The sequence below is a fragment of the Chrysemys picta genome, chromosome 22 (assembly GCF_011386835.1).
Source record: "Chrysemys picta bellii isolate R12L10 chromosome 22, ASM1138683v2, whole genome shotgun sequence".
In the NCBI taxonomy this organism is placed as follows: Eukaryota; Metazoa; Chordata; order Testudines; family Emydidae; genus Chrysemys; species Chrysemys picta.
In genome coordinates, this window is record NC_088812.1 from 7,620,568 (window position 1) to 7,641,417 (window position 20,850).

Sequence of the window (20,850 nt, forward strand, 5' to 3'; positions counted from 1 at the left end):
GGACTGTGTTCCTGTCATCTAATCAACCTTCTGTTTTACTGGCTGGCTGAGAGTCCCGGTGAATCGCAGGAAGTGGGGGGTGCAGGGCCCTGACTCCCCCACACTGCATGACGGGGGGAGCTGCCAGTGGGGGGGCTGTGGGGCAGGGGTTGAGTGCTGTCTGTGGAAGGAGCCTGGGGGTGAGGTGCTGTGGGGTAGGGGCTGAGCGCTGGCTGTGGGGGTGCCCGGAGGGGGGTTGAGCTCCGGCTCGGGGGGGACTGGCCTGTTTCTTGAGCAGACAGTGCAGCAGGAAGATGAAGAGCCCCTGCAGGCTGTTGAGGATGGTGAAGATGTAGGAGACGACCAGGCTGCGCTGGTTGAACTGGAACAGGCCGAAGATCCAGGTGGTGCCCAGGACGCAGAGCTGGGCGATGGCCGTGATGGTGAGCACCCTGCGGGGGAGGGGGAACCAGTCACATGGCCCCGCCCCTCAGCCACGGCCCAGCTCCCCCCTTGAGGCCCCGCCCCTCAGCCTCAGCTCCTGTCCCCCTGGGGTCCCACTCCTCAGTCACAGCCCACCTCCCCCCGCCCTCAGGGCCCCGCCTCTTGAGGGCTTGCCCCACCTCCCCTTCTCTCCTAGGGCCCCGCCCCTTGAGTCAGAACCACCTCTCCCCCCGCATGTGACTGACATCTCCTGCACACAGCCCCACCTGCCCAGACCCTGCCCCCCAGCCAGTAGGGGGTGCGGGAAAATGTCACTCACCTGTGGCCCCCTCCCCCCGGTTGCCCCCTCCCCCCACACATGGAGGGATAACATCTCGTTACTCATATGCCCCCCCAGCTCCCCCTCCCCCGACGGGGGGCAGCAGGGCAGTGCCAGGGTCTCTGCTGCCCCGGGGGCCGCGCCCGCTACCTGAGCTTCTTCAGCTGGCTCATGTCGGGGTTGATGTCAGCGAATTTCAGCGACAGCTTCCAGACGGTGACCACGAAGATCACGGCGTTGACCTGCCGGGGGCAGGGGAGAGGCGGGTTGGGAGGGGGGCAACTGTGTCCCAGGGGTGGGGGCTATGGGATCTGCCAGCTGTGAAGCCCATGGGGCAGCCCGTTGCCTGGGCCGGGGGCGCCCCACTCCCCATAGTGACCCAGCTCGGCCCCTGGAGGCTGGAGACTTTGCGGGGGGGGGCAGCAAGGGGCCCAGCTGCCCTGGAGAGGTGGCTGGATGGCTGGGGAAAGAAGTGAGGGCAGCCGACAGCCAGGCCCTCAGGGGCCGGCCAGGGGGCCAGGCGCTAGCATGGGGCTGGGCTGGGGGAGGGGATTTACCGCGATGATGATGCAGACGGGCGCCAGGAAGCTCCAGATGAATTTCTTCTCCAGCGAGAGCCAGCAGCTGTGGGGGAGGGACAGACACGGGTCAGTCACTCACCTGCCAGCAGGGGGCACTGCAGGGTGGGGTCTGCCCCCCCTACCGGCAGAGTGGGGGATGGAGACTAGACAGCCCCCCCCTTGGTGCCTGGGAGCTTCCTTGTGTTGTACAAGTGTCCCAGGGTTGGGGCTCTGAACAGAAGCTTCCCCTCACCCTAGTGGCAGGAGGGTGCCCCCTCCCTCACACTGGCCTCACCCACCGCATGGGTAGGGTTACCATATGTCCAGATTTTCCCGGACATGTCCGGCAAAATAGGGAGGGAGGGGTCATGGGGCTTGGGTCCCGGCCGGAGCCGCTGGGGCCGGCAGTGCTCGGCCGGGGGCCGGAGCCGCTGGGGCCGGCGGTGCTGGGGCCGGCAGTGCTGGGGCCGGCGGTGCTTGGACGGGGGCCAGGGCCGCTGGGGCCGCCGGGGCCAGGGCAGGCCGGAGCCGCTCGACCGGAACCAGGGCCGGAACCCCAGAGCCCAAGCCGAGCCGGGTAGGAGACGTCGGGGCCAGAGCCTCTTGGCCGGGGCCGGCCGGCCGCCAGAGGGAGCCGCTCAGCCGGGGAGGCCGGACTGGGCCGCGCCGCTCCCCACCCCAGCCCCAGCCCCAGCTTACCTGCTACCTCCCTGTTTCAGGCTTCCCGCGAACATTTGATTCGCGGGAAGCAAGGGACGGGGAGGAGCAGGGGGCAGAGCGTTCAAGGGAGGGGGTGGAGTTGGGGCGGGGCCTCCTTTTTTTAAATTAAAATATGGTAACCCTACACATGGGGGCCCACCCCTCCCCTCCCCTGGTGGGCCCAGATGGCAGCAGCACTCCCGGCTGAGCCCATATTGGTTAACCGGGAGGTGGGCGGGCTCACCCGCCCAACGTGTGGAGCACGAGCGTGTACAGGTGGTCCCTGGGCGCGGTTCGAAACCGGACCGGCTGCAGAACGTGCAGCCGGCTCGGATTATGGGAGCGGGGGAGTCGGGGGGGCTCGTGGAACAGGGGCCCGATAAAAAGGTCTGGAGGGCCCGGGGTGAGGGGTGGGCGGGGAGCGCCCTCTCGCAGGACCCGCCACAGGAAGCTGAGAGCAGGAGGCGACAATGCAGCGCCCACCTCCTGGAGTACACGCAGAGCGGTCGCGAGGGTGGAGAGCCCCATGCGCCGGCCAAGCGCACGGGGATCCACCCAGTCCCCCCTGGTGTAGTCCAGGAGGTCTCCGACCCTGGTGGTTTCTGCCAGGACCAGCCTCCGGCTCACCGAGGGTGACTCCGCCACCTGCACACGGAGATCGGGATTGTGCAGCAGGGGCTCCGCGAGGAGATCCGCGCCCTCGGTGGCCACAATGGACCTGGTCGCCGAAAAAAGCTTCCAGGTCCGGAGGAGGTCCTGGTAGAAGACTGGCAGCTCCGAGAGGTCTCGCGGAAGACCTCTCGGGTGAAGAAAAAGGAGCTGCCGGTTGTATCGGAGCCCTCGGAGGCGGCGGAGGAAGGCGTGCGCTAACGTGCTCCATGCCGGACTACCTGCACCATAAAGGAGCCTCTGCAGGGCCTGGAGGCGGAAGACATAGACCTGGCTACGGAGGCAAGCCAGGCCCTGTCCTCCCTCCTCCAGGGGAAGACTCAGAACCCCTGTAGAGACCCAGTGCAGTCCCGGCCAGAAAAACTCCAGGGCCGTCCTCTGGAGTCTGGCCAGGAGCCCCGGGGTCGGGCTCAGGGTGTTGAACCGGTGCCAGAGCATGGACAGGACGAGCTGGTTCAGCACCAGAGCCCTCCCTCGCAGGGAGAGACACCGGAGCAGTCCTGTCCACCTCCGCAACCGCTCACCCACCCTGGCCTCCAAATCCTGCCAGTTCTCCGGCGGAGAAGGATGCGTGGCGGAAAGGTAAACGCCAAGATAGAGCAGCGGACCCGCGCTCCACCGGATGGCTTGAAGCGCGGGTGGGAGGGAGCTGGCCTGCCACCCGTCCCCGACCAGGCCAGAGCTCTTCACCCAGTTGACCCGGGCGGAGGAAGCCGCCGAGTAAACTGCCTGGCAGGCCTCCACCCGCACCAGGTCCCCTGGGTCCTGGACCACGAGGAGCACGTCGTCGGCGTACGCCGACAGGACCAGCCGCAGCTCCGGCTCCCGAAGCACCAACCCCGCTAACCTCCGACGGAGGAGGCAGAGGAAGGGCTCGATGGCCAGAGCGTACAGCTGGCCCAAGAGGGGGCACTCCTGCCGTACTCCCCTCCCGAAGCTGACCGGCTCGGTCAGGGTCCAGTTGAGCCTGACCAGACACTCCACCTCAGCGTACAGCACCTGGAGAAAACCCACAAACTGGGGCCCGAAGCCGAACGCCCGCAGAGTGCCCAGGAGATACCCGTGGTCCATCCTGTCGAATGCCTTCTCCTGGTCCAGGGACAGGAGGGCGAACGACAGACCATCCCTACGCCCCAGCTCTAGTAGGTCCCGGACCAAGTACAGGTTATTGAAGATGCTCCGGCCCGGGACGGTGTAGGTCTGGTCGGGATGGACCACGTCCGCCAGCACGGACCCCAGCCGCAGCGAGATGGCCTTCGCTACGACCTTATAGTCCGTGCTGAGGAGCGAGACGGGACGCCAGTTCCATAAATCGCGGAGGTCCCCCTTCTTCGGCAACAAGGCGAGCATGGCTCGCCTGCATGAGAGAGGGAGGACCCCGCCTTGCAAGGACTCGGCCCAGCCGCTCCTGTCCCCGTGTGCTGCCTGGGCATGGTGCCATGTTCCCCTCGAGCCCCTGGCCGAGAGCACTGGGCCTGTCCCTCCCGGGCCGGTGACTCACTGGCGCGCCGTGCCGTAGCCCTCCCTGTAGGTGGCGGCCGAGACGCCCACGATGAGGGCCGGCACGCCGTAGCCCAGCAGGAACATGTAGCGGCGCCTGAGGCCGTGGGGGGTGAAGACCTGAACCACCAGCAGGTAGAGCTCGGCGCCCTCCAGGCACATCCAGCAGAAGGCGGCCAGGAAGAAATAGTGCAGGAGCCCGGCCACCACGCCGCACACCACCTGCAGCCAACGGGACGTGGGACGTCAGGGCCGGGCTCCCGGCTCCTCCAGCCCCAGCCCCTGGCAGCAGGGGGCGCAGTGGGGAGCGAGACAGGAGCACTGGCTGTGGGGGGAGCTCCCGGCTACTTCAGGCCCAGACACTGGGGGCACTGTGGGGAGCAAGGCAAGATTGCTGGCTGTGGGGTGGCTCCTGGCTTCTCCAGCCCAAGCCTGTGCCAGCAGGGGGCACTGCAGGGAGCAGGGCCTGAGGTTGGCTGGGTGGAGCTGCCAGCGTGGGGCCCTGTGGGGAGTGGGGCCCAAGGTTGACTGGGGGGGCGCTGTGGGGAGCGGGGCCTGAGGCTGGCTGGGGGGGTCGCTGTGGGGAGCGGGGCCCGAGGCTGGCAGGGGAGCCGGGTACCCTGTTGCCAGTGCTGGAGGTGCCGGTGAGGAAGACGGTGTAGGCGATGAAGAGCGCCAGGCAGAGGTGCAGGTGGATGGTGGTGCGGGGGCCCTTGAGGGCGCGGCAGAAGAGGAAGGTGACGATGGACAGCAGCAGGCACAGCAGCGAGATCACCAGCCCCACCTTGGTGATGACGTCCAGGGTCCAGTCCTGTGCCGGGGGTGGGGTGAGGTGAGGGGGTTAGTCAGGGTCCCCCCCCCCAAGGCAGCAGCCAGGCTGGACTTTAGGGTACAGCCGGACTAGCCTGTTGGCCTCGCTCTGCGCCAGGGCTGGGAGAGCCCCCTAGTGGCGACACCGGGCAGCCTGCGGGAACCAGTGTCTGGCTGGGTCCAGCCGCCCAGATGGATTCGATGCTGCCCAGGCTGTCCCCCCTAGGGTCTAGGGTCTCCACCAACCAGCCAGGCGGAAAGGCACGTCGGTTGCTGCTACCTGAGGAGTCTCCCTGTTCCCTTGGGGTAGGTGCTGCTTGTGCCCCCGATCAGATCCAGGGCCCCACCCGCCGGTGGGGAATGGGTTTATTCAGGGGAGAATCTGGAGTGACTCCTGCTCCGTTGGGGGGGGATTGAGGGGAAGAACAGAACCAGACCAGCCCCAGGCCCCAGCGAGGGCCGCTCCTACCTCCAGCTCGTAGAAGGCCATGAGCACGGCGAAGCTGGCCAGGTGGTTGCACTGGCAGCGGGTGCTGTTGGTGGTCAAGTTCTGCAGGGTGCAGCCGCCGGTGGCCCAGCGCCTGCTGTCAGGCTTCCAGTAGGCGCAGAGGAGGCGCAGGTCGGTCTTGTTCTCCTGCGGACACAGAGACGCTTGGTGCATGGGGGGGGCAGGAGGCGGATGGGGGGCTGGCTGGGGCTGCACAGGGGGGAAGGACTCCCCAGGCCCCGAGAGGGCAGGTCAGGGGGGTATGAGGGGCTGGGCTGGGCTGGGTGCACAGAGCATCAGTTTGTCCCTGTGTGGGAGGCGGATTCACCTGCTGCCCGGAGTGGGGGCTGTCACTAGAGATGGCTCCAGGCTCTGCCCCCCCCCCAGCGCCCCAGGCTCTCCTCCCCCCATGCCCAGCCCAGGGGCTCACCGGCACCAGGTGGCTGAAGCGGATGCTGACGGAGGGGCCGAGTGCCTGGGGGTTCGGGTCACTGATGAAGGCCGACGCCACTGGAGACAGCACACGGTAGCTGGGCCGCCCCGGCTCCTGCGCCTGCTTCCCCGTCTGGCCGATCCTGTCCCACTCGGGCCCCTCCACCCGCCCAGCACCTTCCAGGATGGGGCTCATCCTCTGGCATGTCAGCAGCCCGGCCAGCGTGAAGCCTGCGAGAGACAGAGGAGACGGATGAAATGGGGGGCAGGAGGGGCCCTGGGGCAGACTGGTGCCAGGGGGTGCTGCACTGCTGGGGGTGCTGCCCCCAATGCCCTAGCCATGCCCGGTCCCCCTACACACCCCAGTCTGGTGCTAGACGGTGCTGTGCTGCTGCTCCCAATGCCCTGGCTGTGCCCATCGCTATACAGACCCCAGCACAGGGGATGACCACATACCTTCATTTTCCTGCCCGGGGGCTCCGGCCCAGTTTAATTCCATCTGCATCTTGCTCTGCTGCAGCGTCACGGTCTCCTGGCTCTGGTTCCCAGCCTGCCTGACCGCCAGCCCCAGCTCTGCAACCACAATGCCAGCCAGGGCTCACAACAGAGACATGGAGAGGAAACCTGTAGCTAGGCAAGGTGCTTTCCTGACTGTGTGGGGGAGCTTCCAGCTACTCCAGTCCCAGCCTCTCCCAGCAGGGGGCGCTGTGGGGAGCAGGGCGGGAGCACTGGCTGTAGGGGGGAGCTCCCGTCTCCCAGCAGGGGGCGCTGTGGGGAGTGAGGCGGGAGCACTGGCTGTAGGGGGGGAGCTCCCGTCTCCCAGCAGGGGGCGCTGTGGGGAGTGGGGCGGGAGCACTGGCTGTAGGGGGGAGCGCCCATCTCCCAGCAGGGGGCGCTGTGGGGAGTGGGGCGGGAGCGTAGGCTGCGGGTGATGAAAGCCCAACTGGGGCCACGTGGCCAGGTGCTGACCTGTGCTCTTGGTGGGTGCGAATCTCATCGTTCTGTCACGCAGGGTCATGGCCAGCTTCCTCAGCAGCTTCTCCACTGTGGCCATCAGCACCGTCGCGCTCCGGTGTCTCTGCTCCACGCTCTCGCTCTGCTCCTCAACCAGATTTATCTCCTTCTCCAGAATGTCCAAGAAGCCCTGGCCAAGCAAACGTGGGGGGTGTTGGTGTCACAGTGCCTGAGCCTCTGCCATGCCCCCCATTCCCAGATTGCTAGTTCTCCACTGCCTTCCCACAATCCCCGTGAAAGGAAAGACAAGTTCTCCTGCAATTGACATCACTGCCTGGGAGGTCAGACTAGATGATCACAATGGTCCCGTCTAGCCTAGGAACCTAGGAGAGCAGCTTCTTGGGCACAGAGCCCCCCGGAGAGGCAGGCGTGGGAATTTCTGGGCAGTGCTGCTGTTTATTTCTCTCCTGTTCCAGGCGCTGCATCCCTATAGATCGCCCTGAGACTAGATCCGAATAGGAGCAGCAATTCCTCCCCCTAACGGGAACAAACCCAGCAAGGCCCCGAATTTTGGCTTGGCACCTGCGGCTTCTCTTCGGCGTTCTGAGAGTTCATCTGCTTCAGCTCCTCCAGCGCCGCCTTGCAGAGACGTCCCATCTGTGCCTGGAAGCTGCCCTGGAGGTTCTGCAAAACAAGACCCAGGCCTGGCTCAGGAAAAGAGATCACAGACTCGCAGCCCACCTCCCCCCGTCCCGAGAGGCTCCCTCGGCTCAGAAGCCAGGCACCAGAGGGAGCGCGGGCGATGCCCCGTCTGGCCCCTAGGGGGTGCCCGGCGTTTGCAAGGGATGGTGGGGGACGGCGGTTGCAAGCTGAAGCGAGTTGCAGCAGCCTGACGCTGCCGATCCTGGAGGGTGAGAATCACCCCGGGGCAAAGGCCTAGGCCGTGGCTGGACTGCAGGGGCTCCAGGGACTGGCCACTGGCTCTTTGCCCAGGGGCAAGTTTGGCCCCAGAATCCTCATGGGGCGAGATCAGTGAAAAGCAACGTGGCACTAAAGGGGAATCGGGGTCTATCCCCCCCCCCTGGGGTCTGTGCCCCACTCACCTTGGCTTCGGCAGAGTTGTCATCATCCAGCAGCTGGGGGCAGGTGAGCTCTGGGGATGGAAAGGGAGGAGGAGTGAGAGATGGGGGCGGAAATGCAGGGTCTGGCTGGGTAAGTGCATGCCCTAGAGCCAGACACAGAAAGCAGGACTCATTTCCTCCAGCAGGGGGCGGCAGCAGCCTCCCCTCACTCCCCCCCCGCCCCCGGCAGGGACACACCCAGCCCATGTCAGTGATATGGGTCTAATTGATCCTCTCCCAGCAGGGGGAGCAGTGACCCACACACACACACACTCAGCCCCACACATGTGCACAGCCCCTTCTCCCCATCCTCTGCTCACAAGCCGATCTCTGTGAAAGGAACCGTCCCCCTCCCCGTCCTAGAGGGACTGAGCCGCAGTGGGGTGGGGCGGGGGCTGTGGAATCATCCCAGCCATATCTCCCCTCAACCATCTCCCCCAGCTGTGCGTGGTTCTGGTGTGTGGTGGGGGGTGGGGGGGGTGAATCCAGCAGGGAGCCCCGGGCTGGCTCCACAGTGGCCTCTAGTGGCCACTAGGCACAGACTGCGCCCCCTGCTGCCCTCTTCCCAGGGCAGAGAATCCAGCCGTGCAGCAGGAATACAGGCACTGCTGTGGGGAGAGACGCCCGGCCCCTGGCTGCCCTGCTCACCCCCTCCTCAGCCTGGCCCTGCTCCACTCCCAGAGCCAGACCTGCGCACGCTGGTGGCTGTGGCTCTGATACCACCGGAAACACCCCAGTGGATGGACAGGCTGGGCTGGGGGGAGGCTGAGCCGCTCCGGGCCAGGGCTGAGACCCAGAGGGACCCTGTCCATGTGGGGCAGGGGAGCTGGCACCATCCCAGACCAGTTCCCAGCTCACTGCCGCCTCAGGCGAGACCTCTGCCTGTGTAATACCAGGCTCTCCCCATCCCCCCCCCCCAGCTGCCCCCTCCATGCCCCCAGCAGGAGGACCCACCTTGGCACAGAGTCGTGCTCCCGTTGAAGGGGATGTAGCCGATCCAGCATTTACACCGGTAGCTCCCATTGGTGTTGATACACGTGGCGTTGGGGCCGCAGATATCTCGGGTCTTGTTGCACTCATCAATGTCTGAGAGGGGAAAGCGGAGGCGGGGTTACACACACACACTGGGGGCGAATGACCATGGAGGCTCCCCCCACCGATTGCAGGGGGCGTGGTCTGTCGGTCAGTCTGTCTGCTCCATCTAACCCCCCCCATTCTACTCTCCTTTCTTCCCTGCTATTTGCAGGGCCCCAATCCCTTCAGCACAACCCCTTCCCCATCCCCCAGATCGGGGGGCCCAACCTTTTCCAGACCAGGGCCCTGCGATCCCCTCACTGCACCAGCCCTGACAGAGCAGGGTTAAAGTGGGGGCCAATCAGTCAGTTAAGCTGCAAAGGGGAAGTGACTTAGGCTGCGTGCAGGGTGCTAGCTAGAAGGAAGCTCACCTGGGAGGGGACAGGTGGGACTTCTATACAGCCCAAGGGCTGGGCCCAGTGGTGGGGGCCTAAGGCAAGGGGGGCTAGGAAACCCAGAAAGGGGGCTAGGAGCCCTGGAGGAAGGGTTTCGCTAGCAGGCATAGGAGAGAGGGGTCTGAATTTGAAAGGCTCCCCCAGAATGGGGATCACAGCGTGACCTGGCCGGACGGCTCAGACACGGGGCAGCTGTGACTCCGGGAGCTGCAATCATAGAATATCAGGGTTGGAAGGGACCTCAGGAGGTTCTAGTCCAACCCCCTGCACAAAGCAGGACCAATCCCCAACTAAATCATCCCAGCCAGGGCTTTATCAAGCCTGACCTTAAAAACCTCTAAGGAAGGAGATTCCACCACCTCCCTAGGTAACCCATTCCAGTCAGGGCAAGCTCTAGGTTTTTTGCCGCTCCAAGCAAAAAAATTTTTGGCTGCCCCCCACCCCAGCCCTGGGCTCTCCCCCCCAAACTGCACCTCCTGCCGCCCCAGCCCTGGGTCAGTGGTAACTCGCTCCCAGGGTGGGTCATTCAGCAGGAATTTTGGATGTGCACAGAACACAGATAGGATTGGTTCCCATATGGTTGCAGAACTGCAGTAAAGTGGAACAATTTTCAGTTTGTGTGACTGGAGGATATCTGGATGTATATTATAAGACTGTCCTACATCAATGAGGAAAAGTTGAGGTGCCTTTATTATTCTTTTCTTCCACTCTTTGTTTCTAAGGGGAATTTTCTAATGCAAATCACTGTCTTCCTTTTACACAAATAAAACAAAAAAAAAAAAAAAAGCAATGGCTGTTGAAAATAGCAAGTCCAGTCCTAATAACCCACTGGGAAGCATTTCTACAGCAAGTTCCAGTGGATCAGTATATTTGATTTGGGGGAAATGAAGTAACAGCTGCCCAAATTGAGCTTGAGCAGTCCTGAATTTTGAGGTGTTCAAATCCGGAAGGCAGGTGCTAGATTCCCTTTCTGAATATTAGCTACATCTGGAAAGGAAAAGTCAATTTCTGCTTCCATGGCTCAGAAGTGGAAATCCTCCTACGTGCCTGGTACTGTATCTAAAGCTGCCCAGGTCCAGAGCCTCCCCTCCCTTCCTTTTCATTTTAAATTCTAGTGAGATCCACATACCTCCCTTGCTAGGCTTCAGATAGAGAGGGGCACTGTCCATTTAGTCCCCCCCAATTCTTTCTTTGGGGGCTGCAAGGTGAGGTCCCACCAGTATCCCTAATCCAGGCTGGGGATGTCTTCAGAAGGGGATATCTGGGCCAAAGCCTTCTACTCCTTGGGCACACTTGTTCTCCGTTCTAGGGTTACCTACCCTACGTCCGTATTTTCACAGACATGTCCGGCTTTTTGGGGTTTTAAATAGCCATCCGGGAGGAATTTGTAAAACTCTCAAAAGGTCCAGGATTTCCCTCCCAATGCAGAAGGAGGGAGTGGAGGGAGTGGATAGGGGGCAGGGCGGGGCGGGGCGGGGCTACGCCCCGTGGAGTGTCCTCTTTTCTGAATGTTAAAATATGTCATCCCTACCGTTCACAGTGAGCTCTCCATTCACAGCAAGCTGCAGCATGAGGTCTCAGCTACCTCACTCCTTCCCCCTCCCTTTCTTCTTGATAGCGGCCAAGGGAATGCTGGGAAATGTAGTTCTTTCCCTACTCCAGGGCTGGCTCTATAGGCAAGAAGCTAACCAAGGAACTACAGCTCCCAGGGCCCCTGCTGGTTCTCAGCTCCCATGCTGGATCCCTGCCCCACCTGCAAATGTACCGCCCCAAGCACCTGCTTGCTTTGCTGGTGCCTAGAGCCGGCCCTGATTCCAGTGCTTCACCACCTCCTAATGAAAAAGTTTTTCCTAATATCCAACCTAAACCTCCCCCACTGCAACTTGAGACCATTACTCCTTGTTCTGTCATCTAGTACCACTGAGAACAGTCTAGATCCCTCCTCTTTGGAACCCCCTTTCAGGTAGTTGAAAGCAGCTATCAAATCCCCCCTCATTCTTCTCTTCTGCAGACTAAACAATCCCAGTTCCCTCAGCCTCTCCTCATAAGTCATGTGCTCCAGCCATCTCATCATTTTCGTTGCCCTCCGCTGCACTCATTCCAATTTTTCCACATCCTTCTTGTAGTGTGGGGCCCAAAACTGGACACAGTATTCCAGATGAGGTCTCACCAATGTCGAATAGAGGGGAATGATCACATCCCTCGATCTGCTGGCAATGCTCCTACTTATACAGCCCCAAATGCCGTTAGCCTTCTTGGTAACAAGGGCACACTGTTGACTCATATCCAGCTTCTCGTCCACTGTATCGTCCACTGTAACTCCTAGGTCCTTTTCTGCAGAACTGCTGCCTAGTCACTCGGTCCCTAGTCTGTAGCAGTGCATGGGATTCTTCCGTCCTAAGTGCAGGACTCTGCACTTGTCCTTGTTGAACCTCATCAGATTTTTTTTGGCCCAATCCTTTAATTTGTCTAGGTCTCTCTGTATCCTATCCCTACCCTCCAGCGTATCTACCACTCCTCCCAGTTTAGTGGCATCCGCAAACTTGCTGAGGGTGCAGTCCATGATATCCTCCAGATCATTAATGAATGGAAGAGAAGAAAGGGGGCGCTGAACTGTAGCTAGTCACCAGAAGGGGGCACGATTCTCAGCGTTACAGACCCCAGCCAGATGGGTCCCCTCCCCATTCGGTATAGACCCAGCACCGCCCCTCCCATGGAGCACTAGGAGAAGGGTGGGTGGGCTGTGCCCAGGGGAGTGCAGGGGAAGTGGGTGATGTCCCTTTAACGTAGTTTTTTTGCTTTCTGGTGGCGCTCACGGGGGTTGATGGCAGAAGCCCGCAGACCCCGACATGCAGCCAGGGCTCGCACGGCTGGTAAACATGTTGTTTGGAAGCCAGTTAGTTCCAGGGGATCCCCCTATTCCTAATGTTGCACAGTGAGCAGCGGACCAACAATGTCCATGCCCAGATCCTCCTGTGACCCCCCTGCCCAGGGCCCCATAGGGTGAATCCACCGAGCCCTTCGATGGATGACGCCAGCTCGACACTCACTGTCGATCCTACCTGTAGAAGCCGAAGCCGGAAGAGACTCGCCCAGCCTGACCCCCAGCATAGCCCCAGCCGGAGTTGCCACTCAGCAGGTCACCAACCCGGCCCCAAACGCAGGGGACTTTACTGCCCTCGCTGGCTCCTGGGGCCTTTCACTGCTGTGGAGAGTCTGATCTGACAGACGGGCCCTGCCCGTCAGAGAGCCCTGCCGTGATCTAGCCAAACGCTGGAGGGCCATGCACCCGCCAGGCTGCCAACGCGGGTAGTGCCAGCTGCCGGGCAAGGGGGGATACACGGGGGATGTCGGGGCTCCATGGTGCAGCGGGGTCACTCACCCCATGCAGGGAGTGGGGTTTTCTACCTAGGGACCTGGCTTGTACGTGCAGAGACGCACTCGTTCCGGCCAGCCCCTGAGGAGCCTGCAGTCCTGTCTGGGGCAATGAGAGCTGGAGAAGCAGAGCTGGGACGAAAACCCCTTGAAGTCAGTGGTGCTGCACCAATTTACGCCACTGGGGCTCTGGCCCCCGCTTTGTGACCATTTCACATACAGCAGCACTGAGTTGGTGGCGACGCATGGGGGATGGGCGCATCGTCAGTCATTCCTGCGGGTTGGGGGAAGCGGTTCAGCCACTGCGGAAATGGCCATGACCGATTCTCCCAGAAATCTCAGCTAGGAACGAGTGCTGGAATTCGACATTCGCCTGCTTATTAACCCAACATTTCAGCCGTCCAATCAGGAAGCAGAAAAAGACCATGGGACTCAGGCAACCAACTGTACAACATCAGTGTCAAGTTTTCGGAGCCAACAGTTTGCCAATAAAATCACAGACATTTATCCACCCAAACAGTCAAAAGGTCGGCTGGTGAACGAGCAGGCTTGGATCAGCATGCAGAGCTGTTCTGCTGACTCCCTCTGGCGTTCAGATCAGCAGTGGCCTATCAGACATCTGGGGACAGATGGGTGGTGAGGAAGTAGGGGCAGGGCCACAGAAGAAAGCTAAGCTCTCCCCAATATTTATTCATAACGCCTCTCCTTCTCACAGAAATTCTTGTGGCTAAAATCTCCTTTGCCGCTGAGCCACTGAACAAGGAGAGAGCAAGTTTGTCCTGCTCTAGTGGCTGGTTCCCATAAGTAGATAACAGCCTGCCACAGTAACTAGCTAATGGAGTTACTCCCTTAGCTCCAGCAGCTGAGCTTTCAGTCTACTGAAAGTGTGTGCTTTCAGTAGACAAGCCCTGGGTTTGATTCTTGCTAATGACCCAAGCTGGTTCCTTTGTGATGCCAGCTCTGTCCCCTGCCTTAGCAGGTGCTGAGGGTTCGGTTAATGGGGTTCTAGAAAGTAATGGGCTTTTTGAGCCCAAGCTGTATTAAAGGTTGTCCAACACAGAGTCCTTGGCTCCGTCTCAGCCCAGTTTGCTTTGCAAAGACCTGACCTGCCCCCACCTCAAAGCTCTGCTACGAAAGAGCATCTTGGGCTCTGATTGCAGCTGCAGGTTTGGAGGGATGTTGCAGCTTCTAACGACATCCCCAAGCCCTACGCTGGTGCCGTGGTGGAATTAAGCAGCATGTCAAGAGACATGGCGACCTTCAGTCCCCGGGCTCAGTTTCCAATGTGTAAGACAGACTGGGAGTCAGAACAGACACTTTGCCGGGTGTGGCGCAGAGAAAGAGCGAGACCTCATGGCAACCTGGTTAGTTTCACCCTCCAGGCATGCGGGTTAGTGTCAGAGATCCTGGGTAAGCTCAGTGGCCGTGCATTAACAGCATCGCCAACGCCAACCAATCGATAAAAGCCCCAAACTGTGAGTCAGGCTGCAAAAAAGTCATGAGATTGGTTTAAAAATTACAAGATTTTTTTTTTAAATACATTTTAGCTTTGTTTTGTTTGACTCTGGTTTGGGAGGTGTCTGTCACCCCAGTGTAACGTTTGGCAGTTTTTCCTCCACCACATGGGCCGGGCCCTAATTTTGATTTTAGCCAATGTTAGCAACACTGCAGACAAGCCAGAAACATCATGCCTTTGCCACGACTGTTTCCAGCTCCCGTTGTACCTGTGCAGATCTGAGACGGATCCTTTTGACTCTTCCCAAATCCCACACTGCATTTACACATGTAACTCCCTGGCATGTTGATGCAGTTCCCGTGGGGCTCACAGATTGTGCCGTTTCGCTGGCACTCGTCAATGTCTGCAAGGAGAGAGAAAGCGCTAGGTCAGGCTGATCTAGGAGCTGTACCTTGGGCACTGGGGTGACGCTGCTGGGGGATAATCCAGGCGTCCGACATGCACCGTGCTCTGGGGAACGGGGCTGGTTAGAGCCAGGAGTTCAGTTACTGGGTCAGTGAACGGGAGCGAGTTGGCTATTGTCTGGAATGAGCCGCTCCAGCTGGGAAGGGAAAAGCAGCCCTGCCAGGACACGCGCCGGCTGCTTGCTAAAGCTACCAAGCGGATCTGGCGATGCCCAGTGCCGCAATATCAGTGCAGACGGCAATGCCTGAAAGAACCATCCGCCCCTGGAAGGGACAAATGGGGAGCTGCTTTGGAGGAAGGGGATAGAGAATAACATGAGGGCTAGTCTAATGCCTGGAGATCAGTCAATGGGGTGACCTCCTCTGCACTCCATGAGCTGCCCTGGGCACCCTCTTGCACATAGGACAGTGCAGAACCAGAGGGGTTCAGAGACAGGGAATGAGAATGATCAGGGGCCTGGAAAAACCCTCTGTGGAGAGAGATTGAAAGACTGGGACTGTCACCTTAGAGTGAATGTGGGAGGGGACATGTTAAGAGTCTATAAATGACTGACGGGGACAGAGAAGGGAGATGGGGAGCTTCTGTTCTCCCCACCTCATAACAGAAGAGCAAGGGCCAATCAGGGAAGTTAGAAGAGGGGAAATTCGAAACTGAGCCAAGGAAAGGCTGTTTCGCGCAATGTGCGATTAACCTGTGGAACTTCCCACCACAGGAGTCACTGAGGCCAAGAATGTAGCAAGATTCCAGGAGCGACTGAACATTCCTACGGATGATGAGAACAGCCGGAGTGATCGTAGTTAAAGGGGACAAACGTTTGGGAAGAGTGAGAAAACCTCCTACCATGGGGCTTCAGCCCATCTGAGTATTAGAGACTAGGAAGTGAGGGCAGATTATCCCCCGGTTGCCACTGCAGGGATCTTCCACCATCCTCTGCAGCATCTGGCTCTGGCCCGTTGGAGCCAGGATACCAGGCTAGATGGGCCCCAGCTCTGATCCCGTCTGAACTGTGCAAGTGCCAGCGTGACTTGTGTCTCAGCCTGGCCGGTGCCACAGTTTTGCCTCTTCAGAGACTGAGCTGCTCCCGGGGCAGACTGACCCCTGTAAGAACCGACCGGCTGCATCCTGCCAAGTGCTGCCTCCTCCGCCCCTCGACCCTGCGACACTCGCGGGTTCTCCTGACAGCACCAAGGCGGCTCCGTGTTTCCAGAACCTGCTTTATTCCGGAAACGACGTACAATCGGGTTCTGCCCCCGACGGTTTCCAAGAGTCCATGCGGGATGGGAATGGAGCTTCCAGCGTCCTTATCCATCCCGTCCTGGTTCCATTGGGATGTTTATAGTGGATAGCGCTGCAGCTAGGGCCCCGTGGTGCCAGGCGCTGTACACACATCCAGCCACAGCACAGCCGCTGCTCCAAAGCGCTTTCCCCAGCTCCGACGCTCTGTCTGCTGGAGAAGGGGCGCCACGCGCTGGGTTCTCGGTGGTGCGGCCAGAGCTCTCCCCTCCCTCGGGCACACGGGTGTCCCGCAGCTTCCAAACTCGCTCCGAGTTGCAGGGAGCTCTGAGATTGGGTGTCTCTAGGGGCTTAAGTACATGGGGAAATTGACGGGAACAGCTCCTGTGGAATCGCTCCCCATCCGGACACTCTGGTCTGGAATAATCAGTGCGCTTCCAAAGAGAACAGCGATCGCCATCAATTCCCCCCGGGGACAAGCCCTAGGGCTTCTCCGCACGGCTCCCGATACCAGCTATCCCCGGACAATCCCCGGGGCGCTGGCTGAGATACCTGCGGTGCTGATTTCTCCTTGTGCCTAGACCCACCCCAGGACACTGGCTGGGGTTATCCCACGCGGCCGGGGGCTGGGAGCAGGAACTGCTGGGCGAGGTCTCTGCCAGGGGAAGCGTTTGAACCAATGGGCTCCTGAGTACTCCCAGTTCGACGGGCCCGGTGCTCTGCACCCCCCAAACGGGGGTGTAAAGGGCGGTTTCCATGGGAACGGCCGGCTAGGACTTGATACAAGCTCTAACTACCGGCTGAACGTCGTGGAAGCAGAGTCAGGATGAGCTCTACCCTGACATCTGGTGGTGAATTATGGCAAGTGTGGAAAAGAACTCCAGGAGCTGATCTTGTTTGCATAGCCACACCCACTCGCCTGGCATGAAACTGAAAGTGGTTACTTTGGCTGGTGTGGGATCCCCAGTTTCTCTGTTAGTGGAGCAGGAAGAATAAAGTTTTGTTACCCTGATTCTGTGAATCAAGGCCAGTGGAACTGTTGTGTGACAGAAGGGCTGAGTGAGTCCTTCACCATTACCTAAGTAGCACTTGCTTGACAAGGGGCATGGATTACAAAACCCAGTGAATTGAAAGAGAATGGGTAGAGGTATTTGTATGTGATTGCATGGGCCCACTCTGGATGCTTAGAACAGCAATTGTGCTGTATCTTCTCTCCACTGTTGAATGTCAAAGCTAACTTTGATTCCATTAGGAGTCTAGTTACAGTCTGCTGAGCTGAGTTCACTTTGGGCCAATATACTGGGGCTCCCCTACTATGAGCTGAAGTCACAGAACATCTGAAGTTATTAAGAGCTGAGATCACTGAGTGCTGTGTTAATGAGTGGGGGAGCCTTAAGTTATATTGCTAAGTAGCTGATGGAGCAATTTGTGGGGACAACTGGAGGAGCAGCAAGCGGGCGGAGCTGTTTGCGGGGACGGCTGGAGCGGCTCACAGGTTGGTGAGCGGAACGGAGCGGAGCAGCTTGTAGAGCGGAGCTGTTTGTGGGATGGCAGGAAGTGGACTGGCTCCTGGTGAAGGCTGCGGTGGAACCCCACAGAGAGATGGCCAGCCTCGGATCATGTAAGGTGCCCTTTAACACCCTGCGTGCCCCCCTTTTACTCTGGGCCTCGGATAACGTAAGGTACCCTTTAACACCCTGCATGCCCCCCTTTTACTCTGGGGCTGCACTGACCAGGGACAGAGACTTTGGGGTTTGTTGGACTTTTGGTGGTTGCTGGACCCAAGAGACTTTGGGGGTGTTGGACGTTGGGGACTCTGGGGAATTTTTGGGTTGCTGGATTCAAGAACCAAAGGGAAAGGACACAGCCCAATTTGCTGGGGTGGGTTTTTTGCTCATGGTTTGTGTTACGAATCCTGTTTGTGGTGTTTTTCCAATTTAATGCTGATGTCGTTTACCTCATGTTATTAAACATTTTCTGCTACACTCAGACTCCGTGCTTGCGAGAGGGGAAGTATTGCCCCTTAGAGGCACTCGGGGTGGTATGTAATTGTCCCAGGTCACTGGGTGGGGGCTCGAGCCGGTTTTGCATTGTGTTATTGAAACGGAACCCCTAGATACAGAACCCGGCCCTTGTTGCTGCCAACTTAGATGGGCAGAAGTCGCAAACAAGGGCCTGGAGCGTCACGGCCCCTTCTCCGGTCAGGCCGCCCTGGCTGCCTAAGGGGGCATAATGGCCCCCATGGGAAACACCCTCCCATCCAGGGGGCTCCCTGTCAGTGTGGGGCTGGAAAAGGCTCTGCTCCCAGCCCTGAGGGAGGGGGCAGATTGGGGGCGTGGCCGGGGTGCCCTGTGCTGGGGCTATTCCCTGCTCCCCAGGGCCCATACGGGGCAGAGCGCACTGTGCTGTATGTGGACCATCCACGAGGCCCCTTCCCAGGCTCAGGGGCACTAGCAGGCTGGATTCTGTGTGCTGGGGACAGCGAGGGCCCCACCCGTCTCCCCGGCGCCTCCCTGCAAACCTAGGGGATTATTCCCAATCCAATCACCGAGGCAGGGGAGATCCTGGCCCCACGCGCTGGGGCAGCAGTTGAGGGTCACAGCCCATCCCAGCCCCGGTGAGTGGATCCGGTGCCTTTGCTGCAGCCGGCAGCAGCCTCTGGTGCAGCACCAGGCCTGGAATGAGCCCAGGGTTGTGTGTATGGGAGGTGGTGGGGTGGTGAGGACCAGGGGTGAGCTCACCCTGGCAGGTGTCCCCACTCCCGTGAAGTTGGCTTTCCCAGAGCTGAGCTCGAAGCCATCAATGCAGCTGCAGGAGGAATTTACAGCCATGTTGGTGCAGTTTGCGTGGCCCTGACACTCATCAATATCTGCACCACAAGAGGGGACGTTCTGTACAGTCCTGGCAATACCGTTCCTGTATCACACCCTCCTCTACTGCGCTGGGTGAAGGGACCCAGGTGACTGGGCCCCTGGGAGCTTAAGAATCACAGGCGGCACTAGGCTGTTCTGGCAGCGGAACAGCCACTCGAGAATATGGTGTATTGAAACCTGCGTTAGCATCACAAGCTCTCACTTTACAGCTGCAAGGGGCTTTCCTGGAGCTGCTTGCGGAGTAGGGGGCTTGGGTGACAAGCATGTGATCTGGGGTTTTCAGCTGTGTGTCTGCCAAAGGGCCAGTCTAAAGCAAAGTGGGGTTAGTTGTGCCCGTCTGCCTTCAGGAGCAGCCTGCTTTGTCTCTCTCTGTTCGGGGTCCTTGTGTGCTGGGGTTCTGGATTTTAAGAATAACCCTGTGTTGAGCTGCAGCCTGCCAACGAGAGGATGTTTCTAACCGTGTGTGTGCCGTGAACATAACAGAGGGAAGGGGACTTTCTGACCCCAGAACAGCCACTGTGGCCTCGATGGGCCAAGCCCCAATGGGGCCAAGATTTGGGGAGATTTAGGAGTCCATGTGTGAAGCTGAGTTGCCCAAGGGGTGGGAACACTGGGACTTGGCAGAAATCCCCCTCAGGTTCCAATCACAGAGGAACACACAGGCATTTCCAGCCTGGGTCAGCCCCAGGGCCCATCTACCTCAGTATCCCGTCTGCAACGGGTGCTACAAATGAAGATGTAAGAGTCCCACAGCAGCAGCTGGGGGATAATCTGCCCCCGTGAAGGTCTCCTCCTGGTCTCTAATAGTAGGAGGGCGGCTGAAGCCCTGAAGTGGGAGCTTTTCCCTCCCTCCCAGAATTATTGTCCATTAACTAGCACAGCTCCAGGCATTGTCGTTCCCCATAGAAACAGCCAGTCCCTCTTTAAAACTGACACATTCACAGCCTCCAGGCCGCGGTAGCAGTGAGTTCCAGAGGCTACTGCTGCCCGGGTGGAGGAGTATTTCCTTCTATCTGCTTTCAATTTGCCCCTTTTCAATTCAATTCACTCCACACTCTGCCCCTTGCTCAGTGGTCTTTCTAAAGCTCAGAGGGGTAGCCGTGTTAGTCTGAATCTGTAAAAAGCAACAGAGGGTCCTGTGGCACCTTTGAGACTAACAGAAGTATTGGGAGCATAAGCTTTCGTGGGTAAGAACCTCACTTCTTCAGATGCAAGTAATGGAAATCTCCAGAGGCAGGTATAAATCAGTCTGGAGATAACGAGGTTAGTTCAATCAGGGAGGGTGAGGTGCTCTGCTAGCAGTTGAGGTGTGAACACCAAGGGAGGAGAAACTGCTTCTGTAGTTGGATAGCCATGCACAGTCTTTGTTTAATCCTGATCTGATGGTGTCAAATTTGCAAATGAACTGGAGCTCAGCAGTTTCTCTTTGGAGTCTGGTCCTGAAGTTTTTTTGCTGTAAGATGGCTACCCTTACATCTGCTATTGTGTGGCCAGGGAGGTTGAAGTGTTCTCCTACAGGTTTTTCTATATTGTCATTCCTGATATCTGACTTGTGTCCATTTATCCTCTTGCGTAGTGACTGTCCAGTTTGGCCAATGTACATAGCAGAGGGGCATTGCTGGCATATGATGGCATATATAACATTGGTGGACGTGCAGGTGAATGAGCCGGTGATGTTGTAGCTGATCTGGTTAGGTCCAGTGATGGTGTTGCTGGTGTAAATATGTGGGCAGAGTTGGCATCGAGGTTTGTTCCATGGGTTAGTTCCTGAGTTAGAGTTGTTATGGTGCGGTGCGTGGTTGCTGGTGAGAATATGCTTAAGGTTGGCAGGTTGTCTGTGGGCGAGGACTGGCCTGCCTCCCAAGGTCTGTGAAAGTGAGGGATCATTGTCCAGGATGGGTTGTAGATCACTGATGATGTGTTGGAGAGGTTTGAGCTGAGGACTGTAGGTGATGGCCAGTGGAGTTCTGTTGGTTTCTCTTCTGGGCCTGTCTTGTAGCAGGAG

At 59.2% G+C, this 20,850-nt stretch overlaps 1 protein-coding gene across 1 annotated transcript in view; it reads right to left on the minus strand.

Moving 5' to 3' along the window:
• Positions 1-20,850, minus strand: part of LOC122172613 (adhesion G protein-coupled receptor E5-like) — a 78,753-nt gene that overhangs the window by 2,220 nt on the left and 55,683 nt on the right. The window contains exons 5-17 of the mRNA XM_065576164.1: positions 14,543-14,677; positions 8,929-9,060; positions 7,957-8,006; positions 7,436-7,537; positions 6,869-7,043; positions 6,356-6,472; positions 5,898-6,130; positions 5,450-5,614; positions 4,790-4,981; positions 4,172-4,392; positions 1,300-1,366; positions 893-984; positions 263-431 (exon numbers count right to left, since the gene is read on the minus strand). Of these exons, the coding sequence (XP_065432236.1) occupies positions 263-431; positions 893-984; positions 1,300-1,366; positions 4,172-4,392; positions 4,790-4,981; positions 5,450-5,614; positions 5,898-6,130; positions 6,356-6,472; positions 6,869-7,043; positions 7,436-7,537; positions 7,957-8,006; positions 8,929-9,060; positions 14,543-14,677 (1,850 nt within the window). The remainder of the gene's footprint in view (positions 1-262; positions 432-892; positions 985-1,299; positions 1,367-4,171; positions 4,393-4,789; positions 4,982-5,449; positions 5,615-5,897; positions 6,131-6,355; positions 6,473-6,868; positions 7,044-7,435; positions 7,538-7,956; positions 8,007-8,928; positions 9,061-14,542; positions 14,678-20,850) is intronic.